Here is a 17823-nt window from a genome sequence, read left to right as displayed (position 1 = left end):
TAATTCACAAAGTGGGTGAGAAGAAGAACTATGGAGCCAAATGCTCTCCCTGCCCACACTTGCCCAGGGGACATCAAGGAAGGTGGGTAGGTCACTAAGGACAGCAGGAAGGAGCCAGGACTCCTGAGGGAGGAAGAGAGAATGCACTTCCTGCTTATTTCAGTAAACTTCTTAGAAACTTTAATATGAAATGAAGACATGTCTAAGCTAGAGACCAAAGAAAATTGATGAACTGCTACCCAGGGAAGGGTGGTTGGTGCAGCCCTGGAAAGTGATGTGCTAGGCAGTACGGAACAGTGACAGTGTCTGAGTTATCCACTGCCTGGGCCAGTGCTGAGGGACACGCCAAACACAGTGTCTGTCTCATGTGTCCCTAGAAGTTTGCTTTGTTCTTCAAGTGTAACACCGGATCCAAATAGACTTGCTTTGTGTAAAGAACCTAAAAAAGCAATTTTTAGAATATGAGGAACCTGGAAATGTAGCTCACTGGTAGAGTTTGCCCCACATGTACAAGACTTTGGGTTCATGTTCCGAGCCCCTTCCGTGTCCCCTTCGCCCGTGAAAAGGGACAAGTGAAGTAATGTTCGGGTGGTTACCACAACGAGGCTTTATTCTTGTAACAGCAGAAGCAGAAAGACAGGAAGAGGCGCTGCTTAAATACACCCTAGAGTGACATATTCACTTCTGATTGGCTGTTCACTCATTACCCATAATACGCCCTGGGATGGGCAGTGACTTTTGGTGCGCTTTTTGCCTCTTGCACCTGCTCAGTCAGTTGTTTACTTGTGGGAGGACAGGATGCCTGCGCCATCTTGGAATGGCGGAATGTATCACCGCTAACCGCGGCTTCCTACAGGTTCAACCCCCAATACAAGGGGCAGGGGTAAGGAGAGATGATGGAGAATGCAGTTGTTACTCATTCTTGAGTGTCTACCGTGAGCTAGTCATGCTTTACATAGAAAAACTACTCCCAGCATCCTGCCCGCTGGAATGAATGAGACACTGCAAAACTAAGTTAAGATTCCCAAAAGACAGATGTGTAAGATTCCCCGCTCTCCTCGCCCAATGGGACATGAGCTTCTGAAATTTGAGATGTATCGGAGCAGACTCAGGGGTCTCAGTTTTACTCCTGAGCATGGGAGGTGGTCTGGCAAGAAACCCAACTCCAAGTTCCACATTGCCTGGCAAGTCTCTGACTTCAGATGCTGGTCCCTGCAGATAGCCAACAACGGGAAAATGTCACTAAAGGTTATTCAGACCTCTCTTGAAGCTGTCACACAACCCAGGTGAGAACAACCCCATCTCCAGCTACAGACAAGCAGACTACACAACCCCCCCCCCAAAAAAAAAAAAAAAAAACCACCAGGGCTAGGAGCTGGCCGTGACCCAGCCAGTGGCCTTTCCACTAGAGGAGATGAGTAAAAGGGACATGGCACCAGAGAATGGGAGAATGAGTGAGCATCTTCATTAGGTGGTAGCCATCTTCTATATCTGCCAACCATCTTCACAGAACCAATTTAAGTAAGCGCTTTGGATAAGATGCCCCCGTTTACAGATGTCTGTAATGGTTAAGTGCCCGAAACAGGTCTCGTGTAACCCAGACTGGCCTCTAGTTCTCCATATGGCTGAGGATGGCCTTGAACTTCTGATCCTCCTGCATGTTAAGATTACAAGTGTATACCATACTGCCACACCCTGTTTACGAAGTGCTGAGGACCAGATCCAGGACCCTGTACATGCTAGGCAAGCCCGCTGCACTTCTATCATTATCTCCTGGATGAACTCTAGACCTTGCAAGCCTTCTTTTAAAATATGACACCAAGTCATTTAACTGACATTTATCACGTGTGCTCTTCTGCCTGGCTTTGTACGAAAGAAACACAAGCTGAATAAAGCGTCGAGAAGATCACAGAAGGGTGGGATGAAGTTAACCGACCTATGTTTTCTACAGTGGTCCCTAACCACCTTTCTTAGAAACAGAAATTCCTGAACCTTACCCAGACCTCCCGAGGCACAGTGTGTGTTTATCCAGGTCTGTGTGTGAGTCTGCAGAAGGACTGTTTGGTGAGCCCGTGGCTTCTTGAAGCCTATTGAAATGTATTTAGTCAGTTCTGGGGGTTAGGGGTGTACCGCAACTTTAAGGAGTTGGTTCCTCTTCCATCATTTGGGTTCCAGGGATCAAACTCAAGTCACCAGGCTTGGCGGTGAGCAGTTACTGATCTCACCAACCCCAGTCATGCTCTTTAAGGGCATGTTTAAGCCCCAGCTGTTGGGGAAAATAACTCAGGATTAAGCATGTCAGAGTCCTCCGGTTTCTGAATCTAGAGACAGGTTTGACTGTCCTGGCTCAGGTCAGCAAAAGTTCTCCATTAACGAGGAAAGTGACAACCCAGCCTTCCTGGAGAGAAGATAGGGACAAGAGCTTTGTGTGCGGGGAACAGACCTGAGGAATCCTGGTGCCTGCTCTGCAGATTCCGTACTGGTGGTCCTTGGCCACTGTTCTACACTGCTGCCTCCACCCTTAGCTCTGAGGGGACACCTTGCATATAGGTTGTGATTCTTTTTTATAGGATAGTCCTTCAGAAAATAAACCTCTCTTCTCTCTTTACCACATGGCCCCTTTTTGCTGTCCTACTGTCCCTACTTCAAGTCTCCATTCTGCCAACTGGTAGACAAACCACAGGCCAGGGCTGTGCTTTCAGCAGGTCTACCCACTGCAGGAGATCCCATAGTCCATGCAGTTAGAGGATGGCTGGTCCATGGGGTTACAGCCGGTGTTTCATCCCAACGCTAACCTTGGTTCAGAGGGAGATAGCAATCCAGGCCAGGATATATGAGCAGCTGCCTTTGGGGGTTGGGGGAGCACTTTGTATCCAAGTGAGAGCTCCTGAAGATAAGACTGCATACTGTGTCTTATTTCAAATCCAGGGATGTGATGGAAAGAAAAGTAAGGCAAATAAAACATCAAAATGGTTGCCATCGTAGGAAAATCTATGGGTGCCAAAAATACTTCCAAGTTAGACGTTTAAGTGTATATTTTTAGAAAATGTAAAGACTAAAATCAAAACCTGCAGAAAATGGAGAAGAAGGACTTCTGATCAGTAGTGACAAAGATCTCTGTAGGCAGAGGCTTGGCAGTGAATTATAAGGAAACTCCATTTTCCCAAGGCTCCAATCAGAATCTGATGACGAGCATTCTACTGCTGTAGCAGGGACTCGGGCTCTGAGGCCACTTGAAGCAAGAGACTGGGAGGCATGGGGAGCTGTCACAGGCTTTTATTGCCTCCTCAGCAAAATGAGGCAATTGCCCCTCTGGTGAGTCCCCCGACGGCCTAATCTGTTGTGTGCTTCACTTTCTTTTGCAGAAGGAATTTCCAGAAAAACTCTTAATCTCCAGGTCATCAAATGAATATATACAACATATATATTCATGTGTGTTTCTTCATCTCTATATAAACCTGATGTCACACATTTGGGGCCTATGCATATGAGTACATTTTATGCCGGTGTCTTACAATAAGTCATTTTTATATTTCAGTAAACAAGTCCCAGACTCCTCTAACCCAGAATGAGCCCGTAAAGCTGAGCCCCTTTCTATCCCGAGTTCCCCCTTGAGCAAGACTGTTGTCAGAAATAAGAACCATGCGCTCCAGGTCTCTCTGGGGGCTCAGAACACGCCGCTCTCCTCCTTCGTGCCCACTTCTAGTACACTCCATTCTTATTCTGGTAGCATGAGTTGCAAAAAATAATTATCATATTTTTCAAGGCTCAAGATATAGTTATTAAGAATAGAGATGTAGGGGCCAAGGGAACTGTGCAGGCATGAGTTTGATCCCAGATCCCACATTAAAAAAAAAAAAAAAAAAAAAAAAAACTGAGTACAGTGGCACCTCGTTGTAATCCTAGCACTGAGACCAAGATTCTTGGTACTTGCTGGGAATCTCAGCCAAACTGACAAGCCCCAAGTCCGAGAGAGCCTGGCTCAACAAAAGGAGGTGGGGCCCCTACTGAAATGTGACACCCACGATTGTTTGCTGCCTTACACACAAACATACAAGTGAGGGAAGAGGAAAAAGTGGGGGTAGGGATCTAAGAAAGAGCTGTATCCATCCTGACTCAAGTTTCAAACAACCCATTTGTAGGCTGATTGTGACTATCTGGTACAAAGTCATCTTTCCTTGGTGCCCTCAGGGATAACCTGATCTGCATAATTTTAAATTCAGAAAGATGTGGGTTTAGATTATGGTTCAGATTCTTCATGCTGCCACGTGACCTTAGGCCCACCGTTTCGGACCTTGAAGCCTTGCTGCCTTGATCCTCTTACACCATTCGGTATCCCGAGGCTGGTCTATAGCTGCCTAAGCTCAGTCACCTCAGTAAACCTAGGTCTTCTCATCTTAGAAAATACATAAAGATAATTTCAGTAAATTGTTTGCACGCAAGAGAGCATTAACACAGAATATGCAACAAAATGATTGGCCAGATAGTAGGTCCTCAGAAATGCCCTGCTGTTAACATGTGAACATACTTAATGCCTCTGAATTGTTTACATATTATTTGTGGAGCAAATTTGACTCTGACTTTAGTATACATACAAAGAGAAGCTGTGCCCAACCACTGTCTCCTAATTAATACCTAACATCTTCCAACTGCCTATGGATAATCAAACCAAAGTAACCTAGAGACACACAGAATGGTAAACCCAGCAGACCTCAGAGGTTCCTCTGTTCGGCCACTCTGTGCTCTGTTCCCATCCTGGGACCGCCATCTTTACACCTGCCTGTTTTCCCCCAAAGTACCTTCCCAACTTCCTAGTTTGGCACCAGGGGATGTGGTGGTGGTGGTGGTGAATTACTATCGGCCTCTGGTGCTTGACATCTGCACAGGGGTGCCCAGGGCTCTTCCTGAGGCAGAGCTTGGGCTCTGGGGTCACTGAACAAACACCACCTTGAAGCTGCCTTGTTTTCTCTTCCACTACCAGGTACTGTGTGATTGACATAAAACTCAACAACAGACTGTCCTGAGTTACTTTTGTTTGCACCTAAGCGAAGTCAGACTTTTTAGAACTAATAACCATCTTCCCTTAAGTTCAAGCCCATTTTTGACATTCTGGCCAAATATGTCACTGCTCATTCTCTTTGACTTTGATAGCTGATGACTTTGACTTGCACTATTGATATTTCTGGGGCCTTCGGAGTGCCTCGCTCACATTGGATTTTAAAGACTGTGGTTTGGAAAAGTACTCTGTCTCAAACTCTTCTGATTTAAAACGAGTGTAGAATGTCACCACTAATAACTTTTACTTTTTAGTGGAGGGGGTGGGGAGGCCACAGATGAAAAGGCCTCCCAACCCTGGGTGTGGCTTGTCAGCAAAAAGCAATAGGTGCTGGAAGAGCCAGGTGATCAAGCAGTAAGTAGCTGGGCAGAAAGAGTCCCTTGTGGCTGTACATCGCATATGACTTGGCTTTCTTTTCATTATAGCAAGCAGACGAGACCCTGGATTTTGAAGAACAGATCTTAGAAGCTGCTAAATCCATCGCCGCTGCCACAAGTGCCCTGGTCAAATCTGCCTCAGCAGCACAGAGGGAGCTGGTGGCCCAAGGCAAGGTGGGTTACCTTGGCTGGCTAAGCCACAGAGCATCCATGGAGGGAGAGCCACTGAGGGATAGAGGAGAAATGTTTGGCTTGAGAAAAGAAATGCATGTTGGGATCCCGTTGCTGGCTTACAAGTCTTTCCGCCACCACTGCAAACTGCTTAAATTCCATCAGCTTCTAGGCCTCTCATCTGCTTCTCGTTAAGGAAAACCTCCCACTCCAGGCAGAGAGCAGGGCCTGAAAGAGACACTTAGAGTCCCACTGTGCATTAGGCTGTCTAAACTGCCAGCATTTCCTGGTAAGTGCCATGGTTCAGGGGCTCTAAAATCCCACTTCTCTGCTTCAAATGCCTCCTCTTGGTTTTAGGACCATTGGGGACATAAATGCTGGTCAGTTTGCCAGTTAGTGCCTGACTGAGCCTGTGGCTCACAAAGCCACCTAGACTTAAAATCTGAGATTCCCCCAGTCGACCTGTGTAAAAGCTTTTCAACATTTAAAAGATGCCATGTGTCCTGTTGTTCCCGTCCATGGAGCCAGTCTATCCAGATTGGATCTTGCTGAGAGTGTCTCAAATACAAAGGCATTCAAGAAACCTGTCGAGTTGTCAATCTGAGGAGGTCTTGGTCACGTGTGGTGTGTGTGTGTGTGTGTGTGTGTGTGTGTGTGTGTGTGTGTGTGTGTGTGTGTTGTGGGGCCTTTTCTGTTTGTATGCAAAGAGTTGGGTCGAGTCTGAGAGAACTCTTGGTTCTAGACCGTCATGTGGCATGTCACTCAAGATCATTAGGTATACATTTTGCCACCCAAGCATGAGGGCTGACCACTGGGCTTGTCACTGAATCTCTGTAGGCCCTGCCTCATGCTCAACTTATTGTACCTTTCCATTAAGTTCTTGTTGGCTGGATAGCCTATGGAGACAAAGATGCCAAAGCATTTAGCTTCCTCCAACCATAGTAAAAGATCTGTATGCTTGGCTGTATACCAGAGGATCTTCCCTGAATGTGGCAGGTTTCCTGTCCTTCATGGGATTTGGTTTGTACAGGCATTTAAAAGTTGAGAAAGGAAGTTGGGGGAGCTATAGGATTATATGAGAGTCTTGGGGTTCTCCTGACACTCAGGGGGTATCTGTAATTGTTGATGAATTCCCAGCCTTGATTTCAGATTGATGTTCACATCTCTTCGCTCCTGCAGCAATACCTTCTAGATCTGGACCAAATAATAATAACAATAACAATAACAATAATAATAATAATAATAATAATAATAATAATAATAATCTCATTTGCTATGACCTCTAAGCAGAAGCAGAGATGATTCTTTCTTCAAAGCCCTGTAGTTAGAGATTAACCAATCCAGTTCATTTGGCATGAGTACCAGGATTCTGTGTGGCAGTCAGGGAACAGCTCCAGTGTGGTTATCTGTAACAATGGCTGTCAACCTTCCTAATGCTATCACCCTTTAATACAGTTCCTCATTTGTCTTGACCCCCAATCACATAATTATTTTTACTGCTATTTCATAATTGTAATTTTGCTACTGTTATGACTCATAATAAAATGTATTTCTTTAAGACACAGTCTGTCCTCATTTGCAGAGAGGGAAATAGTTTACATATCTTCTCCCAGAATCCCACCCCATGGCTTTCAAGGTGGGAGAAGGAGATATTTAAATGCCCTTGACCCTTGAAGGAGGGACCCTTGGTGTTTATAACAAAGGAAAGATCAACAGAGGAAATCAGCATCAGAGATAGGACAAACCATCATCTAGAAATGCCATCTGGGCTGGGCAGTGGTGGCGCACGCCTTTAATCCCAGCCCTTGGGAGGCAGAGACCAGCAGATTTCTGAGTTCAAGACCAGCCTGGTCTACAGAGTGAGTTCCAGGACAGCCAGGACTACACAGAGAAACCCTGTCTCGAACAACAAACCAACCAACAAACAAACAAAAAACAGAAATGCCATCTGGAGCCTTTGAGTGTATGGAGCCGGTCAATACCAGCCAGCAGGTACTGACCCAGTGGATCTGTGGCTGAGATCCTGTAAAAGGATTGATGGGACCATTCCAAGATCAGTGTTATTGGTTAAGGTGAGCAGACAGCACTGTATGGCTAGTTTCAGGGTACAGAAAGATCTGGGATGGCTGCAGGTCACCTTGCTCATTGCCAACTTCCCTCCTCTGTTTCCCAGGTGGGCTCCATCCCTGCCAATGCTGCTGACGATGGACAGTGGTCCCAGGGCCTGATCTCCGCTGTGAGTCACCTTCGTTTCTTCTTCATTTGCTTTGTGGATACCCTCGAGGGAGGTTTGGGCCTTGGGTCATTTCTTTGTTGACTGTCCTCAGGCCCGGATGGTGGCGGCAGCAACCAGCAGTCTCTGTGAGGCAGCCAATGCCTCTGTTCAGGGACATGCCAGTGAGGAAAAGCTCATCTCATCCGCCAAGCAGGTCGCAGCTTCAACCGCTCAGCTGCTGGTGGCCTGCAAGGTGAAGGCCGACCAGGATTCAGAGGCCATGAAGCGGCTACAGGTAATGGTCACTGATGCTGGTGGGAAAATACTCCTGTTGGAGCGGGTAAGTGTCGCCAAAGGGGATCGTCTCACTTCCTTGGCATGACCCACCAGGCTTTCCATCAGCCAGCTCTGTCTCGCTCTCCAGCCCCATCCTCTGCCGTCTGCATCCGTGCATCTCACGACCACTGCCCACCACATCCACATAGCACCTGGGCCTTCCGGGCTGGTGCGTGTGAGCCATCACTCACCTGGAATGGTCTGGCCTCCCACCAGCCCAATCCAGCAAACTTCTGTTGGTCTTCTGTGACTGAAACTCCCTGACTCCCTCCTGTCTCCTGCCAGAGCCCCTGGCCTGGTCACTCTTACGATTCCTGTCATATGACTCCCCTGCCTCTGTTTTTGTGTGTCTTGGCTGTAAGCATCTCAGGTAATCCGTCTTCATCATGGCACTTGATTCAGAGAAGGTCCTTAGGATTTGCTCCAGCAGGGGGAGAGAGCACAGTGGGGATTTAAGAAAGTTGCTAAGGTTTTCTTCCCAGAACCCAGAAAGTATGTAATTAAACAATCAAGTCCTTCCCCCATACATACACATTGTTCTGATTTTTTTAATTATAAAACTCTTTGGGAGCGGTAAAGATGGCTCAGTGGGTAAAGGCACTTGCTGCCAAGCCTGATGACCCCGAGTTAGATCCGTAGAATCTACATGGTAGAAGTAGAGAATTCTCACACGCTGTCTTCTGACTCTCACATGGCGTGTGGGCTTATACACACACACACACACACACACACACACAGATACATATACATGTTTACACACACATATATGGACTGTTTGAAACACAATAAAGGAGCCTTTTGAAATGAGAAAAGCACTGCACTGCCTCAGTGCCTCACATATCAGATGTTTGTTTTCTAGTCCTCTCATCGTCTACGTGAGATGCTTGTGTCTGGTTGTGGTCATAGCGAGATGCATCTGCCTTCCTGTCACATTCCGTACCATGCAGTTTTTCCTTGAGGCAGAGGCGCCATTCCTCATGAGTCTCGTTTTCAGTGATTGCATGGTTTTACATCAGCTGACTATGCCAGTTTCCCCCATGCTTCAGACATTGTATTTGTTTCCAGTTTTCTTGAATTTTACTATGATAAGTGTTATTATATAGATCATTTGTATTGCTTAGAAGTATCTGATATATGCATCATGAGTAAAATCAGAAAGGGCAGGAAGTCCAGGTGATTCATAGAGACTCAGAGTCTCCTGTGATTTTTAAAATCCTGGTTTTTCTTAGATGTGTGACTCTGACATATAGGAGACGCTCTGAGGAAAACACTTCGGTTAAGAGAGATCTGGGTTCCAGGGCTAGGGCTTTGGCTGGCTGGCAAATTGTTTACCTAGCACATATTCAGTTTTCTGTTTAATCCATAATACCACATAAAACTAGGTTGATGGTGTCAGCCTGTGATCAGTACTTGGGAGTTGGAAGCTGGAAATCAGAAGTCCCAAGTCATGGCTATTCCTTGGATATAAACTCTTGACTCTAAGGGAAATGGGCAAGGAACATTGGAAATCTTAGGACATTTTGCTCACCACTGAGAGATAATTCCAAACCTCAGCTTGCAGGATGCAGTTCCCCAGGGCCCTGCTGCAAGATTAAACCAAGTGCTCAGTGGGTTAAGTGTGTGCATGTACAAGCATAGGGATCTGAGTTTGATCCCAGCACCCTCATAAAAGCCAGACCCCGTGGTGTGCACCTATAATCCCAGTGTGAGGAAGGCAGAAATACAAAGCTCCCTAGGGCTCACTGGGCAGCCAACTTCTGACCTCCATGTACATGCATGTGCGCATGCACACACACACACACACACACACACACGAGTAAACTAGAATGGACAAGAGCCTGTAATAAAAAGATGGAGATTTCCATTGACAGAGTCTATGAGATGTGCTCCAGCAATCTCTTCACCTTTGTTCATAAAGCATACGCCTGGCTCCTCCTTACTTTATATCCATCAAGTCTCATTCCCCACAAGGCTCTTAAACCCGTGACATGAGAGTGGATGCCCCCTGGTCTCATAGCCCTCTACCCCCTCAGGAAACCTTCAGTGAAACCCAACTCCGAGCAGCCTCCGTAGCAGCTGCTGCAGGCACCAAGAGTTTAATCATAGCCCTGCCCTCAAATTGTTAGTATCCAGGCCAGAGCTTTCCCTGTCAGAGAGACCCAGGCATAGCAAGCGCTGTCAAAAAGTCAGCACAGAGCACCCACGAACACTGACTGAGAGAACGCGAGCCAGGGCCATCCTGTGCAGAGAATCATGAAATCTGAGCCATAATTTCAAACACATTCATTTAGGAGCAAGGGGCAGTGGCTTTCCAGACGAACACAGCCTGAGTCTACTTCAGTCACAGGCGTGTGCCGCTTATTGCATGACCTTCAATTCCAACTGGAAAGCATGTGTTCGAGCCAGACAGAGTCAAGAGTCAGTAAAGCGTTCATTCTGAAAGGATGAGGGCCTAAGCTAGATCCCCAGAGTCCACATAAGAAAGCTGAGCGTGGTGTCTGATATTCACGATCCAAATGCTGGGAAGGCAAAGATGAGAGCAACCCTGGGGCTCACCACCCAGCCAGTTTAACCAAATTGATGAGCTTCAGACCACGGAGAGACCCTGTCTCAAAGGAAGTAGGGGGCGTGTCTGAGGCTGTTCTCTGGCCTCCATATCCACCACACATAAAAACATTTAAAAAAAAAAAAAAGCATATTTTTTGGGGAAAATTAATATGTTTTTGGGAGCTAGGAACTATATATATCTCGATTCATGACTGAAAGAACTGTACTTCAGTGTCAGTGTTGGAGGAGCTGACGTATCTCGCTGGCTCCAGATAACTTCTGTGTTATAACCTGGTCTCATGAACTTCATGTCTGTTCTTCTTGCCAGACTCCTGCTCTCTTGCTGATGATGTCACGTGTGTCTTGTTCCCTCTCCAGGCGGCAGGGAATGCTGTGAAGAGAGCCTCAGACAATCTTGTCCGTGCAGCCCAGAAGGCAGCATTTGGCAAAGCTGATGATGACGATGTTGTCGTGAAAACCAAGTTTGTGGGAGGCATTGCTCAGGTGAGTGGCCAGACGCACAGTGGTGTGCGCCTGCCAAGACAGGGATTCTAGTACAGCAGATACTCAACAAAGCAGGGCCTTAAACAGGATGCAAGTCCATCTCTTCCAAATGTAACTGGCTGTAAGCTGTGAAGGAGGGAAGGACTGATGCTTCTGTTATATTTGAGACCTGGACTGCACCTTATTCTCCCTCCCTAAGTGTTGCCCCTGGCAACTGAATTACCAACCTTGGTGTCCCATCTGTCAGGAAGAGGGAAAGGGGCAAATGCTGGAATTTACAAACCTTGCCTCGTCCCCCATACCATTGGTCAGCGTGTAGTCACCGTGGAGAATGGAAATATGAGGTTCTTTTCTGCATAGTCATGTTCCTGGTTAAAACTCAGGTGTCCTATTATAAAGGAACAGAGAGAAGCCTAGGCTATGGCAGTGATGTCTTGGGGATAGCCACCCTGTCAATCCCTCCATAGGCAGAATGGACCCTTCTCTCTCTGGAACTGTTAAGAGGAAATGCCAGGGAGCGAGGCCTGTGGGTTTTGGATGGTTTATATATATCTGTTATAGGGGGCTGTGTTCTTACCTGCACCAGGTGTTCCCTGTGCCTGCCTGGACTCTGGCAAACTTACCAGGCTTTAGCTATATAACAAGTCGGGTTTTTGTTTTGTTTTGTTTTATTTTTACCAGAAAGTGTTTTGTATTTACTTCTTCCTTTAGAAGTCTCACATAAAAGAATCCCTGATGAATTGAATTTGAGAAATCCTACTGCATCTAGTACCCCACACCTTGGTCAATACATTTGTGGGCAGAGTGGACATTCTGGAAGGGTCTACTGAAGGGAACTTATTTCTCTCTTAGATACAAACTTACCTAGTCCCACTGTGCCAGTTAACTAGTATTCCTCAGATTTAGACCTTAGAAGCATGAAACGCATGCATTTGTTTTCTGTATCTCTCTACAAGTTTCAACCAGCAGTGGCTTGACAATACTCAGGAAAAACTGCAACTCTATTGGATGTTTTGGAAAGGCTGTTTCTCTGGTCATTCTTTAAACCATTCAGTTTAGCTACCGCATGCCTGCTGCTGCTCACATTACATTCTGTCTTGTGAGCCATCCGGAGAGTATTCAGAATATGCAAAGGGAGCTGGAGAGATGGCCCAGAGGGTAAAGTGTTGGCCATGCTAGCATGAAGATCTGAGTTTGAGCCCCAAATCCCATGTTTAAAAAAAAAATGAGGTATATATATATATATATATATATATGTGTGTGTGTGTGTGTGTGTGTGTGTGTGTGTGTGTGTGTATTATATGTGTATATATGTAATACTGATTCTGAGGAGAGACAGCAGACCCCTGGGGCCTGCTAGCCAATCAGCCTAGTCCCAGGTAACAGTCATAGACACTGTTCCCAGAAACAAGGTGGATGGCTCCATGAAGAGCACCAAAGTTGACCTCTGACTTCTACATATATGTGCTTACACACACACAGGTGTACCTATATATGTACATATATGTATACATGCATATACTCACTAAACAAACCATAAATATGGGAGGAGACTGTGTGCCATTTTATACCAAGGGCTTGATCCTCCATAGATTTGGGGGTCTAGCCGACTAGGACTCTTGAGTCCAGGACTCCATCCCCAACAGATACTAAGGGCCAACTTTACATGAAGGCCACTTAGTAGTTGAGGACCCTAGCTCTACCTGAACACTTGAGCTTCACTTTTCTACCAACTGAGTCACTTCAGTGACCCATCTCTCAGCTTCAGCCCCTTCATTGTAAATACAGGACTTTCACGGGCTTGCCGCAAAAACAGTGGGACAATCTAAGTCAAGTGCAGACACCAAGCCTGCTATGGATACAAGAGATGTTTGTTGCTATGTCCCTATGCAGAAGTCAGCTTTTTATTTCCTAATCAGCTGGGTCATTGGTGTCAAAACTAAGCCACAGTAGTTTCCAGAGCTAAGAATGCTGTTCCTGGGCCAGTCTTACATCTCAGCAAGTAAAGATGCATGCATGGTAAAGGCATATGGCACTGGCCTGGAGACCTGGGTCAATCCTTGAGACCCACACATTGAAACGGACTTCTACATATTGTCCTCTGACCTCCACGTGTGCTAAGGCACATGCACATACCCTCAACATACATAAATACATGTTTTGTTTTTTCAAAAAGAATGCTGTTCTGCGTCCTTCATCTGAGGGGCTGTGGAAGACAAGGCCTCCACAAAAATTTCAGATCCGTTCCACTCTTCTTCTCTTCCAGATCATCGCAGCCCAGGAGGAAATGCTGAAGAAAGAACGAGAGCTGGAGGAAGCCAGGAAGAAGCTGGCCCAGATCCGCCAGCAGCAGTACAAGTTCCTACCCACAGAGCTAAGGGAAGATGAGGGCTAAGACCCGCCATGATGGCGAGCCCCAGGAGGTGGTTCCTACTCCCCCAACAAGAACTGGACATACCGGTGTTCCCCTGAGCCAGGAACTTCCTGGAGACTGCTGGCCCTCCGCCTGGAGTCTCTCTCCCAGTCCTCAGTCCTGTCACCATCAGCTGCATGATCGTGAACTCACACGGAACAGTGTCCCACCCACAGCCCCTCCAGCTTCCCTCACGCCTCACTATTTCTCAGGACAGAGGGGGCGCACATTTCATGGACTGTTACCAAAAAAAGAAAAGTCAGTATTATGTTGTTCTCAGACACCTGTACTCTTTGTCCTCCAAGACTGCTCCGGGGCCTCTCTGTGAAATCACACTAGGAAAAGAGTGACGACAGTAATGGCCCACAGGACTCATCAGTACCATGGGCACAGATATTCTCTCTCTAGAGGGACGACCGAGCTGGAGTTGGATACTGTTAATAAAGCCAGAAACGCTCCCAAGTGGACTCTGGGGGCTGGAGTCACAGAGGTCCTTGTAAGTGTGGAGCACTGACTCACCCACGGGGGAGGAGACCCCCTACCCCGTTTGCACGCATTTCTTGCCTCAGTGTGTAAGCTCCTTGTACAACTACACCTATCTTGTATTCTGTGGCCCAGAAAAATGGAAGTTATTTTATTTTTTTTCCCCTCCGTAATCCAAAGGGCAGAGTTTTGGAAAGTGGTCAGGTCTAGGTGGGCAGGGGCCGAAATAAAATACTGGGCTCCCCACTCTGCAAGGCTGTTTCAGTTTATGCAGACACACACATGGAGACTATGTCCCTGATGGATCTCAGTGCAGCGCCCCCTGGAGGAGGAGTCAGGTAGCATTTAGGAAGGAGGTCCCCATGTTGGAGCCCCATTATCAGTATCTGTGAACTTATAGAAGGGTCCAAGTTCAAGAAGGAAATTTTTATTTTTTTTATTTATTAATTTTTTTTAAGAAATTTGACCTTTGTTTCCCAAGAGGACATTTCCCACCATGTATCTTAATAGTCCCAAAATCTAAATGTGCCCTCTGGTCAGTGTGGACCTGTGTGACAGCATTGATTATTGTCACAGTACACCATTCAGGTGCTGCACTTAGAACCCTCCAGACGTCTTCTCCTTGTGCCTTTCCTCTCAGGGCCCTCCTCTGGAAAGAACATTCTAGATCCCTGAGCTTACATTTGACCTGAACCTCTTACCTAAGTTGATGGATGACAGAGGGCCTAATACAAGGTACCAGCATCTTAATGAATTCATGAAGAGTTAGGAGGGGCATGCTGGCATTGTAGCTCAATTGGTAAGAGTGTTCGCCTGGTTAGCGTGCACAAAGCACCGGGTCCCGTCGTATAAACTCGATGTGGTGCCACACGCCTGTAATCCCAGCATTAGGGAGATGCAGGAAGGTGGATCAGAAGCTCAAGATTATCTTTCGCTACATAGTAAGTCAGAGACCAGCCTTGGCTACGTGAGACCTGCCTCCAAAAGAGAAAAAAAAAATAATAATAGAGTCATATGGTCTTCAAGGCTAATGGCTGCTGGAGGCAGGCTTTCTCCCCCTTAACGATATGATAACGTTGTATGTTGGGCTCACCACTTCAATCCAGATTTCTACCAAAGAGAAAATGCTGGTACCCTGGTCCTCAGAAAGAAAAGAATGACTCAACCTTCAGCCTTGCCAGATGAGTCTCCTCAAGCAGGACTCTGTCCTATGCCGAAGCTCTAAAACATAATCAAATTCTGACACCTTCCCTGATATGTAGAGACTTATAAATGCTGCACAAAGGAATTCCTGTCAGACAGGTGGAAGGATCTAAGTGTGGTGTGAATGAAAAGCAAGTGCAGGGCACACACGGAAGAAATGGTCGTATGGCAGCATCAGATCCAGTAGAGCAGGGCTGCTGGAGTGCCTCGGGGCTGGGAGGCCTTGATGCTCACGGAAAAGCAGATTGCCTGGCTCACCCTCTTTGAGTGTAACTCTTCATGCCTTTGCTGGATACTATGCAAAACTATTCAGTCAGACCCCAAAGTTTATGATCAAGATGTGCTGGTGACCTCACACAGTAGGGCAAGAGGCCCTCCTGCAGCTGGCTCCCCCTCTTTCTTGTAGGATATGCTTCCAGGCAGCTGCCCCTCACTCCTCCCTCCACCTGTCCCCCTGTCACATTGGACATTCCAGGGGCAGGACAGGGACAGATACTGAGTGTCTGCCCCTGCCTCAGGATTGTTGAAAACCTTCACAGAAGTGGATACAGGAGAAACCCTCTAACAAATGAAAGGCAAAGTGCTGTTCCTTTCAGCTGTGAGCCAAGTTTCAGGACAGTGGGAGTGTGCCCTCCTGTCTGGAGTAGTGTACACTAGGAACTTTGGGGGAAGATTGTTCCCAGGTATTACCTGCCATGGTCGTGGGCCTATTTCTCATCTGTCCCTTGCCTACCCATGCTGTGTCCATGTATGTGGATGTCCTTGTGGCTGGCTGGATCTCTCCCCATTTCGTAAAATGGATGAAATGCTGGACCATGGACATTACTTAATGCTGCTACTGGTGTCCCCAGAGGCACCGAGGGGACTTCTGGCTCCTAAGGAAGAAAGAGTGCAGATGTAGTGAATTGCATTTGGAGTAGTTTCAAGGCCAGCTGGTGCAAGGCCTGGAACATGGAATCCATCCCTCTGTGAGAGGGGGACTAGGTACGCAGTTGAGTGCTCTCCTAGCTCTGGTCCCATGAAAGAAGCCAGCATTGGGTATAGAAAGAATCCTTATATTCATCTTCCTGTCCAGAATTTCCATTTTTGATAATCAAAAGAAGGATGTGTCTGGTGGCTAGGGAGTTGCATTTGGCTTGCTTCTGCCTTTCAGAGGTTTTTAGATCAGGATGCAAAAGCCATGTTTGGTCAAACAACCCTGGGTAGTACTTCTACTGGCCAGTTGGGAGTGGTCATCATAAGCATATACTTAGGACCTAGGTAGTCCTCCAGTTGTCACTGGTGGTTTCCAGAGGCAGCTGCTCTGGCTTCAGTTTGTGCATGGCTTTCAGGGCTAAGTCACCACAGATCTGCTGGCACACACTCTTAGTTCAGAAAACCCCCTAAGCCTCTCAGCACATTCATCTGCTTGTCTGAGTTCTCTACCAGCTGGTGAGAGTACAGACAGCTGAAACCAAGTGTTAAAAACTGTATAACAAGGTGTGATGGCATACAGCTAGAATCCCAGCACTGGGGTGGTGGAGGCAGAAGAATCGCAAGTTTAAGGCCAACCTGGGCTGGGTCCTGTCTCAGAAAACCAAAGGGTGTAAGTTAGTGTTGAAATGGTTGCCTCGTAAGTGTAGGCCCTGGGTTTGTTCCCAGCAACACACACAGACTTTAGCCAAAATGTCCCACCACCTCAAAGCGTGAATTTATCCCCACCTCCTAAGTGGCTCCAGAACCAGAACCTCATGAAGGAAGCAAGGTGGAGGTGGTAAGAAGTGCTTGCTGCACCTCCTCTTTCCTCTCTGGCAGGTGGTTCCCCAAATCTCCCTGAGCTCTGCAGTCCTGGCCTAAGGTAGCACCTCTGAGATGTAAGGCTTAAGATCCCAGCACTGACTGTATGCCCTGCTCAGACACCTAGAGGAAACAATCTCTGTAACTGGGCGCATAGACACAGCTAAGAGATCAAGCAAGGTGCAAGAAATTGGAAGGAAATGGTCACTTACAGGCTGAGAGGCAACAATGCCCAGAGTCCTAAAAGCCAAAGGTCTTAGGGGCTATGCTGGTGGCTCGGGTCTTACCTCTCCATAGAGTCCCATCCTCTGCCAGGGAGTCATCCTCCCCAAACCCCCTGACACCACTGCTCCATTGCAGTGGGCTTCGCTCGGTGTATTAAGTTATGGTCATTGGGATTGAGCATGAGGAGGGGCCGTCCAGTATTCTCAAAATACTATGAAGAAGGGCTGACACTTTTCTGTGAAACAGGCTAGGTCTTAGCTGCTCTCCCTGGAACCTAGTTCGCCGCCCACCAGGAAGCAATAGCATGAGAGCCCTTCTGCAGCCATGTCTGTCAGAAGACAAGAAAGGGAAGCTCTGCCCTTGTCATAATGTTTAATCACATAAATTAATTTATCTAATCACATAAATTATTTTTTTTATTCATCAGAAATAAACTTTTAAAGGAATGAACTTGTGTGAAGGTTTCGTGGCAATGGGGCAGGGGAGACAAAAAGATGAAAGAAGACTGTCTTGCTTA

The 17823-nt window shown here is 46.9% G+C and overlaps 1 protein-coding gene across 7 annotated transcripts in view; it reads left to right on the top strand.

Annotated features, from left to right (window-relative positions):
* The window catches only part of Tln2 (talin 2), a 412083-nt gene extending 394331 nt beyond the window's left edge, over nucleotides 1-17752 (top strand). For 5 of the 7 annotated variants that reach the window (XM_076925417.1, XM_076925416.1, XM_076925419.1 and 2 more), the window contains 5 exons: nucleotides 5482-5607; nucleotides 7778-7840; nucleotides 7932-8159; nucleotides 11081-11206; nucleotides 13473-17752. In XM_076925417.1, the coding sequence (XP_076781532.1) occupies nucleotides 5482-5607; nucleotides 7778-7840; nucleotides 7932-8159; nucleotides 11081-11206; nucleotides 13473-13601 (672 nt within the window). In that variant the 3' untranslated portion in view covers nucleotides 13602-17752. The remainder of the gene's footprint in view (nucleotides 1-5481; nucleotides 5608-7777; nucleotides 7841-7931; nucleotides 8160-11080; nucleotides 11207-13472) is intronic. The other 2 variants (XM_076925418.1, XM_076925420.1) reach the window with 1 other exon arrangement.
* Nucleotides 17753-17823: the final 71 nt, after the last annotated feature.

This window comes from Arvicanthis niloticus, chromosome 26 (assembly GCF_011762505.2).
Source record: "Arvicanthis niloticus isolate mArvNil1 chromosome 26, mArvNil1.pat.X, whole genome shotgun sequence".
Lineage (NCBI taxonomy): Eukaryota > Metazoa > Chordata > Mammalia > Rodentia > Muridae > Arvicanthis > Arvicanthis niloticus.
The sequence above is the reverse complement of the archived record's forward strand: the minus strand, read 5'-3'. Positions and strand labels throughout refer to the sequence as shown.